Source organism: Caretta caretta, chromosome 16 (genome assembly GCF_965140235.1).
Source record: "Caretta caretta isolate rCarCar2 chromosome 16, rCarCar1.hap1, whole genome shotgun sequence".
Taxonomy (NCBI): Eukaryota; Metazoa; Chordata; order Testudines; family Cheloniidae; genus Caretta; species Caretta caretta.
In genome coordinates, this window is record NC_134221.1 from 22,215,601 (window position 1) to 22,234,512 (window position 18,912).

The 18,912-nt window shown below is 50.1% G+C and overlaps 1 protein-coding gene across 3 annotated transcripts in view; it reads left to right on the top strand.

Moving 5' to 3' along the window:
- Positions 1–18,912, top strand: part of PTGS1 (prostaglandin-endoperoxide synthase 1) — a 36,391-nt gene that overhangs the window by 14,444 nt on the left and 3,035 nt on the right. The window contains exons 3-9 of one of the 3 annotated variants that reach the window (XM_048822324.2): positions 8,398–8,514; positions 8,842–8,982; positions 10,399–10,542; positions 12,236–12,417; positions 13,040–13,123; positions 13,892–14,138; positions 15,189–15,475. In XM_048822324.2, coding sequence (XP_048678281.1) covers positions 8,398–8,514; positions 8,842–8,982; positions 10,399–10,542; positions 12,236–12,417; positions 13,040–13,123; positions 13,892–14,138; positions 15,189–15,475 — 1,202 coding nt within the window. The remainder of the gene's footprint in view (positions 1–8,397; positions 8,515–8,841; positions 8,983–10,398; positions 10,543–12,235; positions 12,418–13,039; positions 13,124–13,891; positions 14,139–15,188; positions 15,476–18,912) is intronic. The other 2 variants (XM_048822325.2, XM_048822326.2) reach the window with 2 other exon arrangements.

The following is an 18,912-nucleotide window of genomic DNA, read 5'->3' on the forward strand; positions in this document are numbered from 1 at the left end:
TTCTGTTCTCCTGGTTACTTGTGAGAGATGTTTCTTTTCCTCCAATGGCTCTTCTTCCAGGCAGACCTAGCTGGTCAGCAGGGGGAGCTTTGTTCCCAAGCTGGCTCTGTGTTGCGGGCGGAAATAGGGTGTTTGTGTGGTTTGGGGATTTTTTTAAGTGTACTGACAGATACACTTCTAAAGTGCAAAAATACAGATCTAGGAGCATCCCAAAGGGTGTTGGAACAGACATAGACCTAAATCAGGTTTTCAGAAGTTGCCACATTGCAGAAAAAGCAGCTCATGCTCTGGCCGAGATTTATCCTATAGACTGAAATAAGACACCAAGGGCACTGCTTCCTGTCCCAGTGCTTGTAGGAAGGTGGGACACCCACTCCTCCCAGCCCCACTCTTACCTGGCCCCAGCCACATGACCTGGGTCAGGGTTACAAAGGTTATACCCCTGCCACATGGCAAGAGAGTCATTGAATCATAGACCTGTAGGGCTGGAAGGGAGCTTGAGAAATCATCAAGTGCAGCCCCCTTTGTTGACGTGATGCAATACCAAGGAACCCTAGACCTTCCTTAACAGGTTTGTCCAACCTGTTCTTCAAACCTCCAGTGATGCGGATTCCACAACCTCCCTTGGAAGCCTGTTCCAGAGCTTAACTAGCCTTAGAAAGTTTTTCCTAACACTGAACCTAAATTTCCATTGCTGCAGATTAAGCTCATTACTTCTTGTCCTCCCTTCAGTGGACATGGACAACAATTGATCACAATCTTCTCTCTAACAGCTCTTAACATATCGGGAGACTGTTATCAGGTCCCCACGCAGTCTTCTTCTCTCAAGACTAAACATGTCCAGTTTTTTAACCTTTCCCCACAAGTCAGGTTTTCTAAACCTTTTATAATTTTTGTTGCTCTCTGGACTCTCTCCTATTTGGCCACATCTTTCCTAAAATGTGGCACCTAGAATTGGACACAGTGCTCCAGCTGAGCCCTCACCAGCGCCAAGCAGAGCGGGACAGTTACCTCCCGAGTCGTACATACGATATTTCTGTTAACACATCCCAGAATCTTAGCTATTTTTCAAGGTCATCACATTGTTGACTCATATTCAGTTTGTGATCCACTCTAACCCCCAGATCCTTCTCATCTATACTGCTGCCTACCCATTATTCCCCATCTTACAGTCATGCATTTGATTTTTCCTTCTGAAATGAAGTACTTTGCATTTATCTTTACTGTTACAGTATCACCAACCCCCGAGGTTCAAAAGTCACAAGACAGCCCCCCCAAAATCATGATATTGGCTTAAAACTTACAAGGTTTTAAAAATTATTTTTTTTTATTTACCTTTTGTTGTTTTTGAGCCTTGCAGGTGGGGCGGGGTGTCACGTTTTCAAGATTTTCTCCACAACCATCAGGGCTAGAAACTTAGCACTTTTGTAAATGGAAGCTAAGTTTCTCTTGTAGTCATAGAATATCAGAATCATAGAATATCAGGGTTGGAAGGGACCCCAGAAGGTCATCTAGTCCAACCCTCTGCTCAAAGCAGGACCGATCCCCAATTAAATCATCCCAGCCAGGGCTTTGTCAAGCCTGACCTTAAAAACTTCTAAGGAAGGAGATTCCACCACCTCCCTAGGTAACACATTCCAGTGTTTCACCACCCTCCTAGTGAAAAAGTTTTTCCTAATATCCAACCTAAATCTCCCCCACTGCAACTTGAGACCATTACTCCTCGTTCTGTCATCAGCTACCACTGAGAACAGTCTAGAGCCATCCTCTTTGGAACCCCCTTTCAGGTAGTTGAAAGCAGCTATCAAATCCCCCCTCATTCTTCTCTTCCGCAGACTAAACAATCCCAGTTCCCTCAGCTTCTCCTCATAAGTCATGTGTTCCAGTCCCCTAATCATTTTTGTTGCCCTCTGCTGGACTCTTTCCAATTTTTCCACATCCTTCTTGTAGTGTGGGGCCCAAAACCGGACACAGTACTCCAGATTAGGCCTCACCAATGTCGAATAGAGGGGAACGATCACGTCCCTCGATCTGCTGGCAATGCCCCTACTTATACATCCCAAAATGCCATTGGCCTTCTTGGCAACAAGGGCACACTGCTGACTCATATCCAGCTTCTCACATGACTCCAAGAGCTGGGGGGGTTTGAGTAAAACACTAAACAGTGCAAGAGTTGGCAACACTGGCATCAGGACCCACTGACAGCAGTGGGTACTGTTCTATCACCAACGCTTGTGCAGTTTGCCTTTCAGTAATTCCAGGCAGCTGAGAGCCAGTAAAGACAAACTGGATGAAAGCTAGAACTGGAAAAAGGTCAGCGGGCAGCAAGGGACAGAAGTTGTGTGTGCCTATAGGTGGAATATGAAGCATGGTGTCTAATGCTCAGCATGAGGACTCAGGATGCGGGGTCTTCTCCGAGCTCCGCCCCTTGTGTGACTGTGCTCAAGTCACTGAACCTCTCTGTGCCAGTTTCCCCATATACAAAACATGACTAATGCCCCGACACTGGGACATCGTGAGGACTAATAAGCATTTGTTGAGCACTCAGAGAGCCTGGGACAAGTGTCATGATAGAATGGCAACGAACCATCATTGTCCTACAAGAGAACGGAGAGTCACGGGCTGTTCGTTCATCTTGTGCCAGGGGATGAGCGTAACAGACTGTTTTCCAGGGGGAGAGCTCAGCTTGCCTGTACTCTTCTTCCTCCTGACACGCCTGGTGAATGGATCGCGGTGAACAGTCTGTCAGAGCCCTTTGAGTTTGCGTCGCAGTTCGTTGACACGGGTCCCCTCGGCTGATTTCAGAGACCACGGGCTGTTCCTGGCCTGTGTTCTTGGAGGAGCCAGGGTTGCGTGGGAATGTCCTGCCTCAGGCCTGCTCCAAGGGACACTTGAGCTGCCTGTGGCTATGGACCAGAGGCAAAAAAGACTTGTGGGAAAGCATGGTGCTTTGGCTACCCCCTCTTCCTCCACCCCCGTCCCAGACACGTCTCCTACGCCAGGACTGGGAGTGTGGTGGGCACAAAGCTGTTTCAGCAGCCCTCTGCGGGCCAGGAAGCTGCTGAAAGGGGCCTGTTCACCGGGCCTGGTGCTGCGCAGTTTAAGGCGTCCTTATGGCACTGAAGCAGCGGAAAGGGGCCTCGGAGCAAACGCGAATCAGGCCCCACTTTGTCTGCAGTAATTTGACGCAGTCACGTGTCACTGATGCTGACTCTCTTTTCTAAACTAATTTTCATAGAGAAGCAGTGAACAGCACAAAAAGGTGACTGACTTACAGCGTGTGTACATTTCCCAGTACTGGACGCCTCGCGGGGCCTCCAATCCAATTATACGATCACGCAGCTTTACAACATGTTTAAGCTGCAAGAGCAGGCAACACTAAGCCAGCTGCACCGGCATAGACATAACATGTTAGGGTAGGTGAAACAGTGATAAAATAGGAAAAGAAGTAGATGAATAGGGAAAGAGAGGCTTGGGGCTTGGAGGGGAAAGGAAAAGAGGAGTTTTGGGTGGAATGGAGATCTGGCATTCTTTGAACCAACTCAACACTTTTTATCCAAATGTGTCTAGAGACATGGTCCACATTTCCTCAGATATTGCTCTCCATGGCAACGATAAGCTATTCTTTCTTTGGCTGCCAACTCAGACAGGGTTGAATCTGTGTTGACTCCACGAACTGTGACACTGCTCTGTGACCATGCAGTGTGGAAAGGTTTGAGAAACCTCAGTGGCTAAGGACAGTGCTGTTCCTGGGTTTTAGATGCTGCCCTGCCTTGGGATGGTGGATGGTGGATGCTCTCTATGCAAGCTGCTGCAGGGCTGTGCAAAGGCCCCACAGTGACATCACTGTTTGGCTGCGGGGTTAGTGTTTAAACAGGGATCACATTTGTTTCCAGTTCATTGTCTACCACCAGATGTGGAATAATCTAGAGAGTAGCAGAAATATTCAGCCTTTGCCGTGGAGAGCCCTTTTAAGGCATCCAGTGTTTATGAACAAAGACTGTTTACATAGGCTTGGAGTCACTCCACCACGTCTGCAGTTAAAACATCCTCCCAGATTTGGGAGAGTTGGAACAGCCCTTCTTTCTGGCTGCTTTTATTCTGATCCAACCACTACACTTCCTGGCCCTTGGGAGTTTACTTTACCCCAACTTTATTGCTTCTCAGGAGCTTTGCTTGGGATGAGGTAGAAGCCCAGGATAAAGGTGACTCAGTTCTGGGCCGGGGTGCTCAATCAGAGAGGAGAACTGTACTGCAGCGTTATCACCACTATCCACAGGGAACGTGTGACGAACCACTGTCATCCAGGTGGCTGCTGCCAGGCTTTAGAGGTCATTTTCAAAAGGAGGGTTGGGCTCCCAGCTCCCACTGCCTTTCAGTAGGGGACGGGCGCCTACCTGCCCCCTGTGCCTTTGGAGATCTTGCTCTCAGCGAGAGGGATGGAAGGAGAAGCAGATGCTTTTGTTGTGGACATTCACAGCCCTGATCTTTCCAGGCCACTTGCTCAGCAAGTGTAGATTGGCAGAATTCTGTTAGCTTCAATGGACCCCCAGGGAGGTTTAGCAGCTGAGAGACAATGATTCCTAACAAGCACTCCAGGGGCCGAGTGTCTCACATCTCTGTTCCCCAAATGGTTTTCTCGTTGAGTCTGGCAATCAAGAACTGTCGTGTTACCATTGAGTGTGTGAATGAGATGAACTTCTGCTGAGGGACAGCTGAGATTTGGATTGGTTCTTCTTTGGGGCTTCAGATAATTCTAACACTTGACCCAATGTTACTGGGGAAAGGGAAAACCTGATCTGTGCTTGCAACCAAGGAGAGTCCAAGCAATTGTCAACATGGCATCCTCTACCAGTATCACCGCAATCACGGCCTGTCCTCAAGGGAAGGGATGATTGCAAGAGGCCTGCGATTCCAAAGGCCGTTTGTATCACATCTCAACTCTGTTTGTTGAGGTCTTAACTGAAGCAGGTTTGTCTAGAGCTGAAGGACTCAAAAAAAGGGAAACCTTCCACAAATTGCTTCCTCTCCAGTCTCCACTACCGTCTCCTGGAAAAGACCATCTGCACTTAGCCTTTCCTCGCAGGACAAGGAGCTTGCAGAGCTAATTTGCATTGAAAATCCTTAACCAAATTTCCGTGAGCTGTTCTCACCTCTCTCCATTATTAGTGTCTAAGCAACCATCGCCTGCCAAAGTGTCTCCAGGAATGGGACGACAGATACAGCATTTCAAACGCCCCTTTGACAATAGTACCCCTGTTCTGCAAGCTCTCCAGTACCTCGGGACTCCGTAGTAATTCCACCCACACATTGACACATTCAGGAGGAGGCTGCAGCAGAGCACACTTGCATGCAACAGTCGGAGCTAACTGGATTAAGCAACCCTGGCAGAACTCCTTCCAACTCCCCTCTCTCGTCCCCCATCACCCATCCACTCCCTGGCTACTTCCTCTCAAATCTTTATCCCTTTCCGTGTCCTTGTTTGTCTAGCGTAAATTGCAGGGAATGTGGCCTATCTATGTTTGCAAATTTACAGTGCTACAAAAGTGATTGATAAAGGATCTTGCAGCCAGAGCTGTGATGCTGTTTCTTTGTCATGCAGAGCCCTGTGAATTGGCAGATGAACCGGGATTTACCAACTTCTTCCACAAAGGTCCCCCAACAGACATCAGATGGGCTGGCTTCACACCTAGGACTCAAGGTGTCCTCGCAGTGTAAGGGTCCTGCCCTCACAGCCATGCAGCCCCCTGCCCGGCTTTTGCAGCTGAAGACAAGACCATGCACGTGGCACATTGTCTTAAAGAGGGTTTCTGCCTCCAGGGGAGGAAGCTTTTCATTTATGCAACAATCCTATCCCTAGGGGAGTCTCTCTCTCTAGCTGGAACCAGTTTCTGCTTGTAGCTTCCCAGGCACCCTTGCACCCATCCCAGCTCAGAAGCTGGCCAGGCCATGGTGCTGAGGGTCACAAGGAGGATTAACTGCTAGCCCCTTGGGCTTCAGAGTGCAGCTTTGACATGACAGTCCGATCCTGAGACATGCTGAGCAACTGAAAATCTTCCTGGCACTAATCCCAGCTCAGACCCCGAGTCCCTGTGCAGCCGTAGACAAGTCACCTCCCAGCTCTTTGCCTCAGTTTCCCCCTCTGTGAAATGAGATAATGCTACAAGGATCCATTAGTCAATGCGGGAAGACTCCGATCACTACAACGGGTTTAATAGCCCCTGATGAAGTGCGCCGGGCCCTTAATAGCCTCCAGCGTTGGGCATGTGCTCAGTGTCGATGTCAGAATTGATACAAAACCTCCCCCCCAGGGAAGCAATGGGTGGGGGGGATGCAAGATGCCTGGAAAGCAACAGGTTTCAGAGTAGCAGCCGTGTTAGTTTGTATTCGCAAAAAGAAAAGGAGTACTTGTGGCACCTGCTACAAGTACTCCTTTTCTTTTTTTGAAAGCAACAGCCTCCTGAAGTTCTTGGGTGTGCCTGGCCCCAGAGGGGGGATGGTAACAGCATCCACAGTTCAGCAGCGTCTCTGGCTGCATTTCACATTCTTTTCATGCTTACCCTGTGATCTGCTTTTACAGGGCGGCGAGGGCATTACTTCAGCCCGGGGCAAATCTGGTTAATAACCCAGAGCTCTGAGTCCTGACCATGCCCGAGTCTATGCACGCACAGCAAGTCCCTGCTTCTCTGCCACCTCCCAGCTTTACATGAAGAATACTGCAGTGCCCAAAATGCCTCCCAGGCACCAGCTGGGACCCACAGGAGATCTTATCTTTGGGAGCAGAGCATAGGCCCTGTAGTGTGTCTCTGATTCCCTTTAGCCTGGTTTCCTGGGAGCTCGTTAGCACACAGACAGATTAAGTCAAAACTCTTTGTATGGAGCATTCAGCGAAGACATGGGAAACTTATCGTGCCTCCTTCCCAGCTCCGAGCTGTGCTCTCAGGCAGAGCTTTGCAGGCAGAAACCTGAGAGTTCATTGATGCAGAATGTTGGTTCGAGCCACTGATCTTGCTAGGAAGAATGAAAGAGAACAAGAAAACAGGAAATGAAAAAATGGCCTCTGGTCTAACATGGGGCCATCTGCCAGACCACAGGAGATTGCAGCAGGGTAAGGGTCTCCCCTGGCCTCATTCCCTGCCATGTCACATGAGCCCCCAACACCCTTGGAGTGACTTGCTGATGGTAAATTTTCAATGAACATCCTTTAGGCGTTGTGGATTCTGCATGGGATGTGGGATACTCTGGGGAGTGCTGGCTCACTTATCTCCAGCCTCCAGACATCATGGCCTGTGACTAAGCCTCCTGTTTCAGAGGAAGTGACCCTGCGAGAAACAACCCAGGAAGCAGCCATTTCCATCCATTCATAATAAGGAAAGGGTGTTGGGGAGCTGCAGCTTCTGGTGTTTCTGCTAACACGCTATTTTAGGTTAATTAATTCCCCTGGCACGATAACCTAGAGTGCTGACCTGATCTCATAGCAGAGCAGACCCTGGGAGCATAATATGTGTCCTTGCAGCTAGATCACTCAACCACTAGAGGTCATGGTGTGCTGGATAAAGCTTCAGACAGGGTGTGGTCCCTGGTAAACAAAGGAAACCAAACTGGGACCAAGCTATGTGGAAGCCTGTTTGTGGCTGTAACCATTTCCTTTAATAAATGCCTCCTATTTCAAGTGGTGAGTGATTCCCATGGCAAACAGCAAAGGAGAGGAGGCACCATTGCACCCAGAGTGCCCCTTTCAAGCAGGCGGGGGGAATCTGGGCACACGTACTTAGCATGCCCCTGTAAGGATGTGGTGCTGATATCAGCTAGTGCAGGGCTTTGCTCCTCCCTGTACATATTTCTGCCATGCTACTACAGTAAATAATAATACAATCTGCTTTACAGGCACAAAACTTGAAAGCCTCTGGGGGGCTTAACAAAAATAGCTGAAAGCAAAGTACTGGACATTATATGTAGGGAGTGGGGGAACCCCTTTTCTCTCTGCCTTGCTTGACTCATCAAGTAACTCTCCAGCACCAGCCAACGTATATTTCTCTTCCTCCGCCCCATATATCATTCTAAGAATGCATGATCATGCACTGACTATTGTAGGACAAATGCTGCTTACCTCACTCTGCAGCCTGGTGGCCTTTGATTGGATTCCTCACTCCACAAATGCTTTCCAGGAATGTCCTAGTTGGAATCTTTGCAGTGACTGGTATTTGCAGCTAAGCACATAGGGTAGAGTTCATCTCACAAGGCCTAGGTACCACTGGGCTGAAGTGGGACTTAAGTGGTACCTCATGCTGGCTCTCTGCTCAAGGGCAAATGTCACTCCATGGGAAACCGAGGAGCTGCCAAATCAAGTAATGTCCATGGGTTAACAATGAAACCTCTCTCTCTTTCTTCCCTTAGTGAATCCATGTTGCTATTACCCATGTCAGAACAAAGGGGTGTGCATGAGGGTCGGCAGGGAAAGCTATGAATGCGACTGCACCCGGACAGGTTACTTCGGCACTAACTGCACTTGGCGTAAGTTCACCCTCCCTCTCTGCCTTTGGGATGGAGGCCCGGGGGCAAGGTAGAAAAATAGCAGCTTCTGCAAAAGGCTTCATTCAACTACACGAGTAGGGGTTGGAGCTAATCCCAGCTCAGAACACTGCCCCTAGGACTCTCCCAGAGGCACAACGAGTGGCAAAGCACTCAGCCAATGGAACGCAAGTTAGGAGCATTGTTTCATAAGCATGTGCTCTTACTGGCTGACCGCATGCTGGTGTCAGCGGGACTTTGGCAGCTGTCACTACAGAGGAAAGTGTTCGCCTTACTTTACTTAGTAATAAATTTGCTGTTTCCTCCCAGCTGAGTTTTGGACACGACTCCACATTATGATAAAACCAAGCCCGGCCTTCTATCACTTCATCCTGACTCACTTCAAGTGGCTTTGGAACATCCTCAATAACACCTTCATTAGGGACATGCTGATGAGACTGGTGCTAACAGGTGAGGCTAGGCTCTTGGGTGGGAATGTTTAAATTAAAGTCCACCCTCAGCTCTGGCCACTGGGGTTCAAAGTGTGTCTTCACTCTCGGGGCACTGCTGAGATCTCTCCGTGTACCTGCTGCCCCAGTCGTGCTGCTTTTCCTGTTATCTTCATGTTTTCGTAAAGCAGACGTAATCCATTTGCACTTGCAGAATGAGGTAGTGTGTCCAGTGGTTGGAGTAGCAGGAACTCCTGGGCTCCATCCACAGCTCTGGCTGAGGGAGGAGTGAAGTCTAGTGGCTGGAGACGGGACTGGGACTGGGACTCAGGACTCCTCGGTTCTGTTCCCTGGTCTGCCAATGACTCACTGTGACATCAGCAGAGCTGTGTGGGTTAGAACCCAAGCCTGGCTTAGCAGGGGGGCTATGGGTAAGTTTCACGGCCAAATTAATTGTCAGACAAATATCGGCACTGGAAGTCAGCAGGATGCTTTCCTGAAAGTATGTGGATAATCCTATTAAATCCATCGGCCCCCCCACTTGCCTCCTCTTCCTCTCTTCTCATTTCCCTGTCCCCCCATTTCTATCCCCCTCCTTTGAACCTGGCTTCTGTTCTTTATCTTATCTTAATAATTTTATTTTAGTTGGATTTTTATAAACCAGTTTAGTTTGTTGGTAACCTGTACAATACAAATAATTGATTTAAATTTTAAGTTCTGATAGAAGTTTTGTATAGTATGTTTGTTGTTTCTGTAAATGCACTTTAAAAAGTTAATAGAAAAAAAACCAGCAACATTAAAAAATTTAAAATATGCAGCTCTCCAGTGTTCAGACAGGTACCTAAATGTCAGCACGGCCAACTGCCTGTGGTGTTCTGGCAGCAGGGAGGGCTAGCACTGGGAGAATGGTCCCAGCAAACCATAAACTCTTTACTCACTCATGCCGCAAAGCTTATTATCTTGCGTAAATATTTTAGTTCAGGTCCTTGGAGCTCTAGCAGCAGGACAGGTCTCTGGGAATCATTGAGTCACTACTTAAAGGAGAACAGCAAAACTTTCATGAAGATTGCTTGACTCCAGATCAGGGACAGAAACTATATTTACATTTTCAAAGGAAGATGTTTACAGATCAGTTCCCCTTTTACTTACCTGCTTGGATCCGAGTTCAGGAACCTGCATTCGCCCTGCAAAGGCTTCACAAGAAAACAAACCCATGCATATCCCTGCATTCCCAGCGGTGTCTCCCCCTCCTGCCCCTGTTCCACTTTTTCCCATCCCTCCATCCTGTTGTGTGTGTATGCAGTGCCACGGCCAGCCAGGCCCTGTCATACTGGTGCTGTTCCAGGAACAGGTACACATGGGAACCACCCAGAGCAGAATGAACACATCTGTGTTAGGAATGCCCAGCTGCAGGTGACTTTCTTCCCTCTCCTTTCAGTCCGGGCCAATCTGATCCCAAGCCCCCCCACGTATAACTCAGTGTACGGATATATCAGCTGGGAAGCCCATTCCAACGTGAGCTATTTCACCCGGGTCCTTCCGCCGGTACCCGATGACTGTCCGACTCCTATGGGAACCAGCGGTAAGTGCCTGTCTCAGCAAAGACCATGTTCAGGATGTCCGCAAGCCTGGGTGCTGGAGTCTCCTTGCACTCGGTTTTGCAGGGGCAGCTTCGTAGTAACACCCCTGTGTGATGCCGCCTCAATCCCAATCCACAGTCACCCCTGCCAGCTGCTCCGGTAGAGGCAGAGCTCTGGCTACGCATATTGCACAGGCTGCTGGCCCCGGCACTTCAAGGGGTCATTAGCTCCCACTCTTTCCAGGAGTTTCACTGCAACGGAAGAACAGCTACTAAAAATCAAGGCCACTCCTGGCACCCGTCTGGGGGAAGTGCTGTCCCCAGGACAAGTCAATCCAGCACCCCAAGCATCCCTGCCCCCTGCAGCCCCTCGGAGCGTAGTCTCACACTGCATGCCCAGGGGAGTTGACTAGCGTGACCCCTGCAGTCTGGAACCTGGCGCCGAACCCCTACTCCCAGCCCCAGAACGCAAGAGAGGACGAGGGTCAATGTTCCTCTGATTACCAGAGGAGTGATTAGAATTCACCTCCGGGGGGCCTGAGGGCTCCCACCCTAGGGACGGGACAGCAGAGTCCTTCATCCCTGGTTCAAATCCAGCCAGGCTAGTACTCTCCAAAACGGACCCCCCTCAGGGAGAGGTTCTGAGGCAATGAGCGCAAAGGCTCCATTCCCGTGGGCGCGGGCTGACCCATCCCCTGGGAGCTCAGCGACAGGCTCTGGAGGACCAACGCCCTCCTCAAACAGCACGAGCTGAGGTACTGCGTGGGTCTGCCCTGTCCTGTCGCTGCTTGTGCTGTGGCTGCTCTGTGGATTCCCGGAGGCCCTCAAGTCTCCAGCGCTGTCAATGGGCCATCTTTCAGGGGAGCAGAGCCTGGGGGATCGTCCTCCGCGTGGGAGCCATGGCAGGAGCACTAGGTGACGGCAGCCACTCTGGGGGTTTAAACTGGCACCGGCCCGGCTGGAATGCAGCCCCTTAGGGAAGAGCTGTTCTTATTCATGGTCAGCTAAATTGACAGCATGCTGCTAATAGCTGCATCCCTCCCCGCCCCCAGCCTCCCTCCCGTCCTGTTAAGCTCATCCTCTCCAGGGACCCCAGACAGGGTTGAAACCTTCAGAGGAAAGCAGAGGCCCTACCCCAGCCTTTGAACACCTGGAGCTCGGAGCATTTACTTTGCTAATGGACCAGCAGGGCCCAGCAAGTTCCGCACAGCCAGCGGGATGAGTGACCATGCCGGGCTGCAGTCAGAGCGAATGCCTGGGTAGGTTACATCTTTGGGTCGCCACTGGGAGGGGGCTGCTTGATACCGCTAATTCCTGTCCAGATAGCCAAGGTACACGTGAAAACCTCCAAGCCGAATAACCCTCGTGCAGAGGGTGGACAGTAGTGCTCTGGAGTTGCTGAGATAGATTATTATTTAGACAAGTGTCTCCCACTGATTTTAATGGGCGACAGCTGAAGCAGTCCCCATGAGACACCCTGATAGTTGTTCCTGACCTGCACTGACTTCTGCAAATAAGTAACGGGATGGCAGAGCTGCTGGTGGCTTCCCGGCCCCCCAAGCGAAGGGCAGAGACATCCCTCTTCTCCCTGTGACAGGGGCTATGGCTGAGTTGCTCTGAAGCGTAAGGTATCTGGAGCCCCCCCGGCTGGATGTGCTGACAGCTCCCAAATTGGGTTTGTTTCCTTCTTTTGCAGGGAAGAAGCAGCTCCCTGACCCTCAGCTCTTTGCGGAGAGGTTTCTGCTCCGGCAGCGGTTCCAAAGGGACCCCCAGGGGACCAACCTGATGTTTGCCTTCTTCGCACAGCACTTCACTCACCAGTTCTTCAAGACATCTGGGAAGATGGGGCATGGCTTCACCAAGGCCCTGGGCCACGGGGTAAGGAGATGGGCCTCCCGTGAAGCTGGCCCACGCCTCACAGGGGGCTCACCGTGGAGCTGGCTGCTCCAGCAGTCTGAACGGGAGAAAGACACTTGCAGCTGTGTGATGTCATCCCCAGCGCTACCCACAACTCAGCTCCTGTATCCAAGGCTCAGAGCAGTCGGGGTTCACATCCTGGGAAGAGGACCCCTTCGGAGGGAGGGGGGAGTGCAAGTGCACATTCAGACAGAGAAGGGGAAGAGCAGGAGAGGGGACCAAAGGCAGAGGTGCCTTCCAGGACAGGGCCATATGGGGAAGCCTGTCCTGGAAGAAGCAGAGACCTCCAGGCTGCAGGGCGCTCACCCTCCCCAACCCATCAAATAGTCCCCAGCGCCCAAGGCTGCTTGGAACATCAGACAGCCACGGGCAGGGATTGCCGGTGCTTGTGGCATGGCTGCACCATGGCTACAGAGTGAATTGCTTGCCCCCTCAGCTGGGGCTCCCAGCTGCCTGGGTCCCTGTCGAAGGCTGGGGCCTGCTGTCTAGCCCTGCTGCCAGTGGGGCACGGGGTCAGCTGACTGGCCCAGTTTGTCTGCACGAGCTGTGTGCACAGCAGGGTAACGCTGGCCTCTCTCTGCAGGTGGACCTTGGGCACTTGTACGGGGACAACCTGGAGCGTCAGCACCAGCTGCGGCTCTTCAGAGACGGGAAGCTCAAATATCAGGTATTGCGGCTCTCAGCCCAGGGCCCCCAGCCACCTGTGTGGTGGGCTCAGCCAACACCTCTCTCCACATCTGACTGTGTCACTGCCCACATCTGGCTCCCTCCCACAGCCACTGCAGGGGAAACCTGCTACCATGTCTGAGAGACTGAGGAGCCTCGGTCCCATCCTCCATAGGGATGCAGGCATGTCAAGACCATGGCTCATTGGAAACCAGAGGGCTGAAGGCTCCTCAGTCACACAGGAGCTTTTGGAAACCTTACCCATCCACAGCCTCTTGCTGAGCACTGTGTGAGAAGCCCCATTGGTCTGCTACTGCAGCATGCCCCGGAGAGCTCTCCACGGTAAGACACTCATTGGGAGACACTCTCCTAGCAGCATCCACTGAGCCGTAGGCCTGCCTGCACCATCTCTGAGCCAGCAGGGACAGCACACCCAGGAGTGTGACCAGTGCATGGACCCTAGGAGCTTCCTCCTGCTCATCTCCAAAGCACAGCTAAGCCTTAGACACCACCTTCAGGCCCTTTCAGCTCTAGGCAGGGAAGCAAGGCTCCAAGGTTTTGGCAGCGACTGCCCCTGCTGTAAAGCGAGTCCCCCTTAGACCAGAGCGCGGGCCCAGGGGCTTACGCAGGGAGGTGGCGCTAACATTGACTGGGAGCCAGCTGCGGCTGGCGGTGCTGGAGCACGGGGATCTATTGGCTACCCAGTGGCTGGCCAGGGCAGTTCTCTCCATTCCTTTCCTTGCTGCCAGCCTGCTCTTGTCTCCCCAAGGTAGTGGATGGAGAGATGTATCCACCCACGGTCCTCGATGCTCCAGTTCACATGATCTACCCTGCTGGCACTCCCAAAGAGAAGCAGCTGGCTGTGGGCCAGGAGGTGTTCGGCCTGCTGCCGGGGCTCATGATGTATGCGACCCTCTGGCTTCGTGAGCACAACCGAGTCTGCGACGTGCTGAAGCAGGAGCATCCAACGTGGAGCGACGAGCAGCTCTTCCAGACAACCCGCCTCATCCTCATCGGTGAGAGCAGGGGTTGGACATGGGCCCTGGGGAGAGCAGGGCATTGCGGGGCTGGAGGAGGTGACTGAGTATGATTTAACACAGCACGTATTAAATGCCATCCAGTCCTTTTTCCAATGCATGATTATTCCCTGGGCTCCAGGGCTTTGTACTGTCCAATTTTAAGTGCCCTTTGAGTTTCTCTGATCCCCGAGACCATCCCAGATCCCTACAGATCTCACTATTGGGGCACTGCCTTGTTTTTCAGCCTATGTTTTCCTTTAATTAACTTCAATCCATTATCCAAATTATATCCCTGAGGCACCTTAAACAGCTCTTCTCCTGGGTTGCTGGGTGCACCCTTTGGCTGTTTTCCTGTCTCACCCGCCCTAGTGATTGTTCGCCCCAGCTGTTCTCGCGCTAGTTATCGGCCCTTGTAACACAGCAGCCGTGCTGGGCAGACGCTGGCTCAGTAGACGAATTGGTCCAAAGGGGGAGCCCTTGGAGCGTCAGTACCAAGACAGCATCCTAGGCTGAGAGTTACCCACAGAAGGGCTGATTCCAGGTGCACACTGCGGCTGCTCTGACGGCAGCGTGACACACTCTTGGCTTACACCTGCCTTCCTAGGAGACAAGTAAGAGCCAGACGAGCCAAGAGGTCACACGTGATAGAAGAACCTCCTGGGGACTGTTTTATGGGACATATGAAGGCAGATCTAGTACAACACACTGGATGTTTAATCCAGCACACCTCTTTCCATGCCAATCACCAGAGCACCCATGGTGATGTTCTCTCCCCAGAGGTGGTGCTAGCCCACCGTGGGCCCGAAGCAGGAATATTCCCCCCTCCCAAACATGATTATGAGCAAATAGGGGGACCCCTCGAGCTGCTTATGCCTAGCGCCGACTCTGTAATCTCTGTTAAACGGTCCGAGCTCCAGGTGTTAGGACGCTGGCTCATTTACAGCCAGGACCTGTGGCTGTTGCCCAGGAACTAACTGGCCCGCAGCCGCTTGCCTCTGCTGCTGGCTGACATTCCGCTTCCCTGCACGTCTCTCCTCCCCCTCCTAGGAGAGACCATCAAGATCGTCATTGAGGACTACGTGCAGCATCTCAGCGGGTACTTCCTGCACCTGAAGTTTGACCCGGAGCTGCTGTTTGGCGTGCAGTTCCAGTACCAGAACCGGATTGCCGTGGAGTTCAACCAGCTCTACCACTGGCATGCGCTGATGCCGGACTCGTTCACCATCCAGGAGGATGAATACAGCTACGAGCAGTTTATTTACAACACTTCCATGCTTCTGGACTATGGGGTGGAGGCCCTGGTGGAGTCTTTCTCCAAGCAAATGGCAGGACAGGTATGGCACTGGACACGGGCACCTGTCGGCCAGAGGCAGGGAACAGCTCCTGTGCGCAATCTGCTGGGGGAGGCGGGCTACTTACACAGCCCCACAGGTGTGCATGTTGCTCTGCAGTGCGATGGTGCTAGCAGGCTGTATGATTTTAAAGGGGCATGGGAAGTGGCTCGGGGAAGGAGCCACATCTCCTGGTGGGGCCAGATTCTGGTGTGGGGAGGATGTAAGGAGCAGGATGACTCCTAGTGCTCCCCCACCATCTCCAAGGCAATGCAGCTGCCCCCTGCCTCTCCCAGCAGGGGATGCCTCATTGGCACAATCCACTCCAGAGGTGCAGGTAGCCCCTGGCACATCGTGGGGGCTGCCATAAGACAGGCAATAATCAACATGTCTGTGGCACGTTCCACCTGTTCTCATAAAAACGGCCACACTGGGTCAAACCAAAGGTCCATCAAGCCCAGTATCATGTCCTCTGACAGTGGCCAATGGCAGGTGTCCCAAAGGGAATGAACAGACAGGTTATCATCAAGTGATCCGTGCCCTGTCACCCAATCCCAGCTTCTGGCAAACAGAGGCTAGGAACACCATTCCCGCCCATCCTGGCTAATAGCCATTGATGAACCTATCTTCCATGAATCTATCTAGCTCCCTTTTGAACCCCCTTATACTATTGGCCTTCACAACACCCGCTGGCGAGGAGTTCCAGAGGTTGACAGTGTGTTGCGTGAAAAAATACTTTATTGTGTTTGTTTTAAACCTGCTACCTCTTAATTTCATTTGGTGGCCCCTTTTTATTGTATTATGAGAAGGAATAAATAACACTTCCTTATTTACTTTCTCTACACCAGTCATGATTTTATAGACCTCTATCATATCCCCCCCTTAGTTGCCTCTTTTCCAAGCTGAAAAGTCCCAGTCTTATTAATCTCTCCTCATATGGAAGTCGTTCTATACCCCTAATGATTTTTGTTGCCCTTTTCTGAACCTTTTCCAATTCTAATATATCTCTTTTGAGATGGGGCGACCCCATCTGCACGCAGTATTCAAGGTGTGGGCGTACCAGGGATTTATATAGCGGCAATATGATATTTTCTGTCTCATTCTTTCTCCCTTTCTTGATTCCCAATATTCTGTTCGCTTTTTTGACTGCCGCTGCACATCGAGTGGATGTTTTCAGAGAACTATCCAGTGACTCCAAGATCTCTTTCTTGAGTGGTAACAGCTAATTTAGACCCCCCCATCATTGTATATGTACAGTTAGGATTATGTTTTCCAAGGTGCATCACTTTGCATTTATCAACATTAAATTTCATCTGCCATTTTGTTGCCCAGTCATCCAGTTTTGTGAGATCCTTTTGTAGCTCTTCGCAGTCTGCCTGGGTCTTAACTTAGTTTTGTATCATCTGCAAATTTTGCCACCTCACTGTTTACCCCTTTTTCCAGATCATTTATGAATATGTTAAATAGGACTGGGCCCAGTACTGATTCCTGGGGGACACCACTATTTACCTCTCTCCATTCTGAAAACTGACCATTTATTCCTACCCTTTGTTTCCTATCTTTTAACCAGTTACCAATCCATGAGAGAACCTTCCCTCTTATCCCATGACTGCTTACTTTGCTTAAGAGCCTTTGGTGAGGGACTTTGTCAAAGGCTTTCTGAAAATCTAAATACACTATATCCACTGGATCTCCTTTGTCCGCATGCTTGTTGACCCCCTCAAAGAATTCTAGTAGATTGGTGAGGCATGATTTCTCTTTACAAAAACCATGCTGACTATTTCCCAACAAATTATGTTCATCTAGGTGTCTGACAATTTTGTTTTTTACGATAGTTTTAACCAATTTGCCCGGTACTGAAGTGAGGCTTACTGGCCTGTAGTTGCCAAGGTCACCTCTTGAGCCCTTTTTAAAAACTGGCATCACATTAGCTATCCTCCAGTCATTTGGTCCAGAAGCTGATTTAAATGATAGGTTACAGATGACAGTTAGTAGTCCTGCAATATCACATTTGAGTTCCTTCAGAACTCTTGGGTGAATACCATCAGGTCCTGGAGACTTATTACTGTTTAGTTTATCAATTTGTTCCAAAACCTCCTCTAATGACACCTCAATTTGGGACAGTTCCTCAGATCTGTCACCCCAAAAAAATGGCTCCGGTTTGGGAATCTCCCTCACATCCTCAACAGTGAAGACCAATGCAAAGAATTCATTTAGTTTCTCCGCAATGGCCGTATCATCCTTGAGTGCTCCTTTAGCATCTCGATCATTCAGTGGCCCCACTGGTTGTTTAGCCGGCTTCCTGCTTCTGATATATTTAAAAAAAATTTTGCTATTACTTTTGAAGTCTCTGGCTAGCTGTTCTTCAAATTCTTTTTTGGTCTTTCTAATTATTACTTGCTATTACTCCTTCCCCCAAATCCTCTTTAAAGGCCAGTGGCTCTGAGTCAAACAGCTCTCCCAGGAGGTCATGGTAAAGGACAACAGCCTGGCCTCATCCTTTGTTCTCTGCTGCCACTGTGTCTCTGTTTTCTTTCAGGTTTCAGAGTAGCAGCCATGTTAGTCTATATTCGCAAAAAGAAAAGGAGGACTTGTGGCACCTTAGAGACTAACAAATTTATTTGAGCATAACCTTTCGTGAGCATCCAATGAAGTGAGCTTATGCTCAAATAAATTTGTTAGTCTCTAAGGTGCCACAAGTCCTCCTTTTCTGTTTTCCTTCACTAATTCACATTGACAGCGTTTGAGGCGTCTCTTTCTCTCCTCTCTTCTTGGGAAACTTTTATTCAACATGGGGAGTCAGATATTCCCATTTGCTGCTGTCCGAATGCCCAGCTTGCTTCCTTAATGGAAAGAAATAATTGCCACCCTTCCATTGACAGGTTACTGCATAATTGTTCAGTACAGGGTTTCCTGTAGCCTTGGAAGGATCAGATTTTTGTTGGTAAACTGGTGATTTCACTGTACACAAACCAGTGAAAAAATATTTCCATCGAAATTTACAGATAGGCAAAGAAAGAAAAATGCTGCTTGAGAACTTTTGAGAGTTTGGTTTAAGGATATTTCCTTGGTTTGTTTTGATGTAATGTTGACAATTTGTGTTTTAATGGTTTCACCTTTGAATCTCAATGTCTACTGTCATTAAATCATTATTGTCTAATATGTTCCCCCCATTGTCTAATCAGCCAATAATTCCCTGCAACTGTGAAAATTTAAATAGACAGAAATAAAAAAACACTTAAATAAACATCAATATTATCTATCAACATTATAAACAATAAAAATGGAATTCTGCCAAGTCTAGTTTTCTAGCATTTTCCTCTGAAGCAGCTGGCATTAACAACTGTTGGGGACTGGGCACCACACCAGATGGGCCATTTGTCTGATCCGGCCTGGCTGCTGTGACACCGTTCTGGTTAGCATTTCTGGTGGTTCTCTCG